This window comes from Limulus polyphemus, unplaced genomic scaffold, assembly GCF_000517525.1.
Source record: "Limulus polyphemus unplaced genomic scaffold, Limulus_polyphemus-2.1.2 Scaffold560, whole genome shotgun sequence".
NCBI classification, from domain to species: Eukaryota; Metazoa; Arthropoda; class Merostomata; order Xiphosura; family Limulidae; genus Limulus; species Limulus polyphemus.
This window is the reverse complement of record NW_013666170.1, coordinates 454,313-464,195: the sequence shown is the minus strand read 5'-3', so window position 1 is coordinate 464,195 and position 9,883 is coordinate 454,313. Positions and strand designations below refer to the sequence as shown.

Sequence of the window (9,883 nt, the reverse complement as noted above, 5' to 3'; positions counted from 1 at the left end):
TTCTTCATTACCCATTTAAGCCGTCTCCAGCCATTATTAGTCTCAAAGTGGGTTCCTCGTCACCGAATTTGAATAAGTTGGTAGACTCGAGGCCCAATGAAGGTCAACTCATATAACAATTAATCATCCAATGTATTAAAGCTGACCATTCCTCAGTCGAGTACCACCATCTGAAGCCTAGGTTATTGTGTTGGAAGTAAATGATAACATTTTCGAAGTAGAAACATAAGCTTTAGTGAAAAACATATCTTTACTTCATATGAAATTAAATAAAAAAACATGGTAAGGGAGCACAAACAAAAAATAACTTCACGATAGCACTGCCAAACAAGAAGTGACAATTTGGTAGAGGGAGTCAGATGTGTCAGGAGGGTGTGTCACATGATGATTTGCACCAGAGACACAGTTGAATCACATTGATCTTAAATTACTTGGGAGCACAAGACTTGTGGCATGCCAAAAAATTTCGCATATAGAGGACAGCACTGAATAAGAATAGCTATGAATTATTTCTGGACAGTTGGCATTAGGATATAGAAAATATGAAATAAATTATAAATTTTTACATTTAGGAGGTAATAGAGTTTACACAAATAAAATACAAAACTAAAATGAAAAGAAGTACTTTTAATCTTAGCATGAAAATTACCTTTCATTTAAACTGAGTCAGTAAAGGATTCGTAATTCAGAAATTCAGAAACAAGTTTTAGTAAAAATACTTTCTGTTCTGATTTTTTTTATGTGATGTTAAATTAAAGCTTGCTGAATTTTATGAAGATACACTTAGTGCATTCACAGTTATAGTTTGTATAGTTTCATAATTATGTAGTGGTTACAAAGTCAGTCAAATTGAATCCACATGTTTGCACAGGGTTTTCACACATTGCAGTGCTAAAAACTAAATACATTTTTGTATATGGATGGATTCTAGTAATAGGGACAAATTTCATGTGTGTTGTAAAGAAAGAAAACAAAGGCAGTATTTTATCATTTTTAAGTTCACTATTCTGTGATATGATTAAGAATACAGAAAGGTGACTACTTGGTCACCCATAGGCAGCACCTACTACAGCACAAAACCATTCTACGGGGATCTTTGGATATAATCCCCCCAGAAAATTTTGAAAATTTATACCCAAAATACAACTATTTTGTTTCATTATTACATGGCAAGTTGAAAATTACATTTTACTGAAGTAATATTACAACTTCTGCTTTGACTTAAGCAAATAATATCTTGCTTTAATATAACATACGGACATGGTAGTTACTTAATACAAGAGACACATGCTTACCTCATTTTTTTTTTAGTAAATCCTAAATTAAAAAGACTTGATCCTACATTTCATGTTTGTCTCTGAAGTTGAACTTACAGCAAAAAATAGCAACTACGTATACATTGGAGTGGCAAACACACTGAACATAATTTGTGCTACCTTTTGGGCTGCAAACATTATATATAATAAATTACAGAAACTCCAAAATACCTTTACAAGGTTCTTATTAAGAATTTCCCAAAGCTTGGCATTGGAGAAAAATTGTAAACTTTTTTATTAAAATGGTGAAAAAAAAATCACTGATAGCTACCAATTTTTCCCATGATAAGCAGCGACAAATTGCCAGGTACCAGCTCTTAATGTCATTACTGCTATTTACATTACTTTTAACCTAATGCATATTCATTTTACATGAGTGTAAATAAAAAGGGAACAATACATTAATTACATACAAAAGTATATTTTTAAAGTACATCACTTAAATGCTATGAAATTTACAACTATCATATAGTTTAAAATGGCATGATCAATATTAAACCTTAAAATAACTTGTATCTAAGTACAACCAAATTAATCTAAGGAGCTCAAAATTGTGTATTCCATTACATGTTTAAGGTTCTACAAAATGTAGAATTGTTAAAACCCAGGAGGAAAACAGACATTTTTAAATTTACAATAGTGTCGAGTTGCCAACTCCGATCTACGAGGTGCTGGGGAACTTAGAACTGTTTTAAGATCAAAAGAACTACATTGTTTACAAAAGACAATACAAATGGAAGTTTGTTTTTTTATACCAATTTAAGAATACAGTGACACTCTTATATGAGGTGACTACCTGTGTAGCTACACTGGATTTGGCAGAAATCAATCATGTTCACAATAATTCATGACCTTTATTGTTTAAACATTGTTTTTCTCGGGCAGAGTAGAAATAGATTAATTCTTTATATCTGTACAGTTAATGAATGACTCGATTAGTTTAACAATGTTAAAATGAAAGCCCAAAACATCTTCATCAACATAGTGTTGAACAAACTCATCTTTTGACTCAACAAATTTGTACCGATACATTTTCTTCAGTTCCTTTTAAACCTTCAACAAAGGCTAAATAATACTCATTTGATTCAATGTAATACTTTACAAACCCAAACTGGCTACATTTTTTATCAGTAAATTTTACTCTACATTAATTTCTTTTGTGTAACTTTCATTATGAAAAATGATGCCTCAAGTAGAAATGTGACTTGATATTATAAACATCTGGATATAACTAGATGATATTTTAGAGTTAATTATCTACAAGTTCACAAAAATCAACTATGATATTTACAAGTTTATGTAAGCATTAACATTTAGTTTATAATTACATCTTAACAACATAAGATTCCACAACATACTAATACTATTAATTCATCTGTTTTAATGAGTTTTACCACCTCAACAATGTCACTTTCCTGCTAAACTGTTTTATAGTAGATGAGCTTTAATGAGTTTTTGTTAGTCAAGTGCAGTGTCAGAAAATGCAAATTTCTAAACAAATATATACACATGAATATGGTTCACGACAATTAGTGTTTATGGGTTCCCTAAGTAAGATCTGCTATTTTATTTACTTATTATTCCTTTCATTTATAATATTGGCTATATTAATTAGTACATTAAATGTAGTTACTTTTTATTTTCATTTTTTACTCATTATTATAAGATTGTTTTGCATTGTTGTATTTTGAACTAACCTATATCTTCTAAGCTGGCCGAATCATGAGATATTATTCAGATTACAGCCAAAAATATTGTTAACAGCCATGGTACCCAAATGATGAAAAAATGAATTTAATCTTTATAAGTAGAAACATAACAAAAGTATATTTAATTATTTATACTGATGGCCAGGTTGATTTTTTATTTTTGCTCTAAGTGCAAAGCTTATACTGACTGGACACAAATATTCAGTTTGCATTTTGTTCTAAGGGATGTATTCTATTAGTCATCATAATGAGCACAATAGAAAATATATAGATCCACAAATTTCTTCTTAATATGGCTCAACTGCAATATCAGTGCAAAACTGTTTATCAGGAAGTGTGTGTGAGGTGGGTTAGTTGCATGGTTGAGGCTTAACTGCTCTTGTATGTTAGTTTTAACCTCAAAGTTTATATAACAAACATAATAATGTGTTGTGGAAGAACTGCATAATAGAAACTAAATATCAATGGTATTTGAAAGACATACTGTTTAACTAATTGGTTCAAATACAACTTAAGCTTTTTGTTTTAGCATACAATCTGAGAACAGATAAACTTAGAGGCCTATTAGCCAGTGACTTACCACAATCCTTTTTTTTTGCTACAAGTTAAAATTTAGTGGTGCTACTGAATGCCTAAATCTTTTAACTGTTTTTTAGTAAATACTTTTATAAAAAAAAAAGTGAATAAGAATATCATGAACCAAGTGTTTCATTAAATGTTAGACAAGTCCATTAACAATAAGGTAAAAACAAAATAAAAAAATGGAATGACAATTTTTACAGAGCCATAAAAATTTTATTTCAGGCCAATATATATTTCAAATTTAATGTTTGAGGATAATTTCTCACTGGAAGATTTTAATTTAGTTGAGAGAAAAAGACAAATATTTAATCAATATTTAAACTGCTGCCATTCAGCTAGGCTTAAGCATTTATTGTTTGTAAATCATATTAACATTATTCAAACTTTTAGTACTTTTGAAAAATTAAATAGAAATGTTCAATGTATTTATATTAATTATAACAATAAAATAAAAAAGAAAATAAGTTCAAAATATTACATTTTGTTTGTTCTTAAGCACAAGGCCACACAAAATGACTTTTTGTGCTGTTCCCACAACTTAGACTGAGCTTCGTCATTGATATGTAATATCCTACTGAGAAATACTGTTTTTGAAACAGTTTGTAAGATAGTCACTCAATTCCAACCATGCACAAACATGTGAACTGCTTGAAAAACATTAATTTTCTTAGGATTCTTACCATTCAGTGATTGTGTTACCATTTTGCTGCATGTCCTTTTGGTACAATGTTTTCATAGTTTTGATCGTAACCTGGTCAAAAGACTGGATAATTGTTACTGTAATTCCAAGCAGAAAAATATCTTTTATGTTTATAGGTTGAACTCTGGATGGTTTTGCTGTGCAACTGCTCAGAATGAGTGCAATTTATTTTCTTACACTTAAATTCTTAGTACTCCTGACTCAGGAAATTTATAAAATTATGGCTACTTAGTCATCCAAGCATTTCTGTTCAATATTCAATTTACAGATAAATCTTTGACACCATAGACACAATTTTGCTTTCACTGATAGTTATGGAGCCTTTTCTGTTCTCAACATGTTGCATGTTAAGAGAACAGTAACTCACCCTGGTGATTTTTTCTTCATAAATGTCATTTTAAGTTCATGCACTGCCCTAAAGTAGACTCCTGTTTCATTAGTGTTGAGAATTCTATCACAAATACAGTCTTGCATTTCACTCTTGAACATTTAAATGCTTTGACTTCTGAGACATGGTTTATATATGGTTTCCCCTCAATGTTTTCCACTCAGCCCTTCAGTAACCAGCAAGATGATCAAGCAGAATGTATGACAACTGCATTCTGACCAAGCCCGTATTGCTAAAGTAGCAAGTAGTAACCCTAATTACTATGTAAATATATTTGATGTGCTTGACTCAAATAGCTTAGAAGATAGTGAAAGTGAGTCAAGTGATGTTCAAATGCATGATGAAGAGGCAATGAAACAAGAGGATGCTAGCTCTCCATCTAGTGATGATAGTCAAGATGAACATAGACCCAGCAGAGGAAGATGTAAACAACATTGGAAATGGGAAACATTTGTCCCAGACGCGGTGTGAGGGGGTTGGACCACTGGGAAGTATACTTCCCAGCCACAGTAAATGGGTTAAGGAGAACGAGATACTTTATTGTCCATCTGGGCTATCTCATCCACTTAGTTAAACTTAAAAAAAACAAATGCTCAAAGCCAGCCCTTATCATTCAAATATTTATCAAGCCTTCCTTTATACTCCCTTAAATATGTGTCCACATCTGAAACAACTCATTCCAAAGACCCACCACTCTGTTAGAAAAATAAAAATGCCTTAGCTGAAGGTGACTCCTTTCCTGCCAAAATTTGTGTCCTCTAGTCCCACCATTTTTTTCATTAAGTAAGAAAAAAGAATATGCATCAACACTATCATTTCCCATTTTATAAACACCTAAATCAGATCCCCTCACACTCTTCTTTTTTAAGAGAAAACAATTTCAGAGATTTTAACCTGTCCTAACATGACAATATTTCCATTCCAGGTATCATCTTAGTAGCCATCCTCTGAACCCTTTTCAACAATTCAATGTCCTTCCTAAAGTAAGAAGCCCAAGACAAACACAATACTTCAAATATGGCCTAACCAGTATCCTTACAATGAAATTATAATCTCTTTAGACTTGCATTCAATATTTCTGCAGATAAAGCCTAAAATCCTATTTGCTTTACCACTACCAACAGAACACTGCTCGGATAGTTTAAAAGACTGATCAACCAGGGCATCAAGGTCTTTTATTTCCATAATACTATTAAGGTTATTCCCATTAAAATTATGCTTATAATTCAAATCCTGATAACCCACATGCATTACCTTGCATTTATTATAATTAAAAGCCACTTAAGTAATTTACTGAACATTTCCTCTCCTATGTCACTGATGTAAATCAAAAAGAGAAAATATCCAAATCCTAAGCCCTCAGGTACATTACTTGTTACATTAAACCAGTTTGACTGAACTCCATTTATACCAACCCTCTGCTTTCTTCCATCCTAGTATAATATTAAAATATGAACTCAACAAGGTCCACAATATCTCCAATGAAAAGGATAATGCATTTACCAATTTGCTCGATTCCATAAAACTGTTTTAAATATCTATAACTTACCATGTTACTGAGACTATAAATTACCCATAGTGTGAGCTGTCAACTAATTGTTGTTTTTATATGATTAGGTGAAGACATCCTGTATGTAATACAATATAAATATGTTTATCTTTAAATAGCTATAAAACAGCAATAACTATAAAAGATAATATTAGCCAGAAATTTTGATTTCAGAACTTTGTCTCAGGAAATTTCCTATAAGTAGGTACAATTAATTTCCCCAAAATAGAACTGAAGACCACCTAGAGAGGTCACCTGTTCTAAACACTCACACCACTATACTGTGCTGTTTATTACCAATCAGCCACTAGATACTAAAATGATGTCACATAAAGGATGCTTAACTTTACAATTTGTACTGTTATGAAGTCAGTAAAACGTGAGCATGCGATAAACCATGAGAAAAAATATGCACTCTATAGGCTACAACACAGCATGACAACTTCAAAACCAAGAAATAAATATATTTGTTACTCTTAATTTTGATTATATTTATTCTTGAAACTGAACAATTTTAGGGACCCTGCAAAACTACATCTAGCATAATTTATAGCTTACTTTTTCAAATTCAGTACAAGGTGTGCATTCTTCTTTCACTTCAAATTCTTCAGTTTGCCAACAAGTTGACAAAGAATTGTTAATTTCTTTGTGAAGATTCCTCTGTCTTTTCTTATGGTCTGGTGTTAACATGCTTTCCAAAGCTAAGATCAGAATGCAAGAGCTAAAAAAGAAATATAATGAAAAACCGATGCAACAACAGTTATTTGCAACATGAGAAGAAAAAATATATATTATGCACATCTTTCACATTTAGTGGGCTTTTAAAATTATGGAAAATGTATCTGTATTCTGGAAAAAATTTGCTTAATTTATGACAATATTCGTTGCCTAAAATATTAGGTTGAACAAATCAAATTTTTTAACCACACACACACACATAGTCTAAAACACAAAATTGCAATGGAAAAAAACAACATAAAACAATAGGCTTTTTAACAACCACCATTTTATATAATTTATTAGTTTTGTTTTATAATTCATGTAAATGACTTACAGGTTTTAAGTTTAAGTTTAATAATCAAGTTTTATTTCATAAATATGCGATTTCAAACAGCTGGATCTTATTCAATAAAAAGCAGCCTAAAGCAATTATGATAATAAACCTCATATAAAAGATACGAAAATTAATACTTTCCAGTTAAAAATACTTATGGCATACTCCAATACTTTAAATATACATCTCCTTTAACTACACGGCTATCAAAAGCAATTTGTTCCTCATGGTTAACTTTTAGTTTTACACTACAACTAGAATTATGCCTAATACCAAAAGTAAAACTAAAAAGCACAAGTTTAACGAAAAGTAGAACATTCAACACTGAAAGAAAAATCCTTACTCTAAATTTACGGTAGACGAATGTTCCAACATTAAAATAAAATCTCAGCCTAATCCAGTAGTAACTGGACAAATTGTTGCTTGATAGACTAGAACGGTAGAAGTAGTACTACAGCTAAATTATTAATATAACCCTACTTTTATTTCATACAGTATTTGTATCACTAAACTAACCCTACAATTACAACAAATACTTCACACTAAGTTCACTGTTATAAGTTTACTAAAACTAAAAGTAAAGCTAGACATCGACTATGAAATGAATTTCAGACAACTAGTACTAGAGCAGTAGTACTACCTAATGATTGAGAACTAACCATACTAATATAACAATGGAAACTAGCATTTGCCGAAATGTGAAAAGTTCGATCATCTTATTTTTTCAAAATCTTCAGTTTTTTTTTTTCTTCTTCCCACTTTTGAGTTCAACGCGACCGTAAAAAGATAATATTAGTACTAACAAAATATATATAACAATTACACTAAGCAGCTAAGGTTACGCCCCCTTTGCGATTTTAAAGCTTTAAGTAAAATAGGTTTCAAAATGAATAAATGGCAGTTAGATAAAGATTATCACAGCTATCGAACTATTTCAGTAATAAAGCAGGGGTTTTCCTAATGTGCAGTTTATCACAAATTGTGCAACTGTAAAAATATTTTTGCAGTTGAAAAGTAACCTATAAAAGTAAGTTCAAGTGGATAAATATTTTAAAAAACATACTTAAGATTATAAAATGCCATTCCAGAGATGATAAATAAATGTATTTGCTAGAATAAGGTGCAATAAGGCGTCATGTACCAAAAAATGATGAAGTTAAAATATAATCGTGCTGTTGAAAAAACATCCTGAGGAAAATCTCTGTAATAACGTTAATTACAAAAGCTTAATTCATTTTTTACATTTTTGATTGATATCTTTAATGTATTCTTGAAAATATTTAACATTCGATACATTAATGTCTGTTGTTAGGCGTGGATGTGTGTGAAATTAAGCAGAAAGATACATAATCGACTATCTCTGCTCACCATGGGTATCGAAACTCGATTTCTAGCGGTGTGAGTTCGCAAACATACCAATGCGCCACTGGGGGAGGGGAGCTGTTGTTAGGCATAAAGTTACACAATGAGCTAGCTGTTCTCCGCCCACTGTGGTATCAAATCCATATATTTATGAATACGAAAACTTACAAAAAAAAAAAGCCTCTTCCATAAAATACACAATTATGATACTTACAATAGATAATATTGTCTTTATTTCACTAATTTAGAGGTATTTTACTTAATATTCACTAGTTAGTATTGCTGCAAATGTTTTATTTAATTGAATGTATTGTTAAGACAGCGGAAGTCACACGACGCTGGGAGCATGCGCGTTGGAGTTTCTAGAAGGATCATGAATTTTCCTGGCAACTCTAGTTGGTTCGAGGCGCCCTCTTTTTTAGTATATAAGCCTGGCGAGAAAAACCAGCGCGATAAAAGAGATAGAGAGATAGATACGCAGACAGATTGAAGATGGAGATACTTGAGTCAAGCGAACAGTAGGCACCGTAAATAAAGTGTGTGAATCTCTGAGATTTATAGCGTGTGTTATAAAAGTTGTTACGTGAATAAGTACGTGCATTTATTTATTTTCCCGCAGATACTTTTTGTTTGTTTGTTGAATTTCACTCAAAGCTATGAAAGGGCTATTTGTGCATAGCCATCACTAATTTTGAACTGATATACTAGAAGGAAGACAACTAGTTAAAAGCATTCGCCGCCAATTCCCAGAGTATTATTGTCTTTAACCGAATAGTGTGGTTTGACCTTCCCTTATATCGCACTCATGGTCCCAAAATGTGGAGTGAGATTTTGCAACAGCAGGTCATGAACCATGTACTCTCACATTCATAGTCACACTCTGATTTTTCTAGATTCAACATAGACGTAAGTGTGCAATCTTTTAAGAAGTGAAAGTCAAAAAAGTTAAAGTGTTGTAATTAGAATCTATCGTTACCTTGTAAAACTTTCTGAAACTTCCGTAGTGAATACTGTTACGTCTCTGCTCGTTTGATAATTGCCTTAATTTTCGGTATAAATTCTTTCCGAGGAACTTCAGCGATACAAGTCATTTCTTAATTAAAACTAGTTTATTCTTTCTCGATACAGCTTTGTAATAATGAATATGCTTCTTTCGATGTCACACATGACTAGTTTTGTTGATATAAAGTTTGTAGAATGTCATTTAACATATTTCGAATGGT

At 31.5% G+C, this 9,883-nt stretch overlaps 1 protein-coding gene across 3 annotated transcripts in view; it reads right to left on the bottom strand.

Annotated features, from left to right (window-relative positions):
* LOC106459112 (protein JTB-like) overlaps nt 1-8,152 on the bottom strand; it is a 23,707-nt gene extending 15,555 nt beyond the window's left edge. Inside the window, exons 1-2 of one of the 3 annotated variants that reach the window (XM_022385543.1) lie at nt 7,939-8,152; nt 6,803-6,965 (exon numbers count right to left, since the gene is read on the bottom strand). In XM_022385543.1, coding sequence (XP_022241251.1) covers nt 6,803-6,934 — 132 coding nt within the window. In that variant the 5' untranslated portion in view covers nt 6,935-6,965; nt 7,939-8,152. Of the gene's footprint in view, nt 1-6,802; nt 6,966-7,641; nt 7,898-7,938 lie in introns of those variants that run through there. The other 2 variants (XM_013918699.2, XM_022385542.1) reach the window with 2 other exon arrangements.
* Between the last annotated feature and the right edge of the window lie 1,731 nt (nt 8,153-9,883).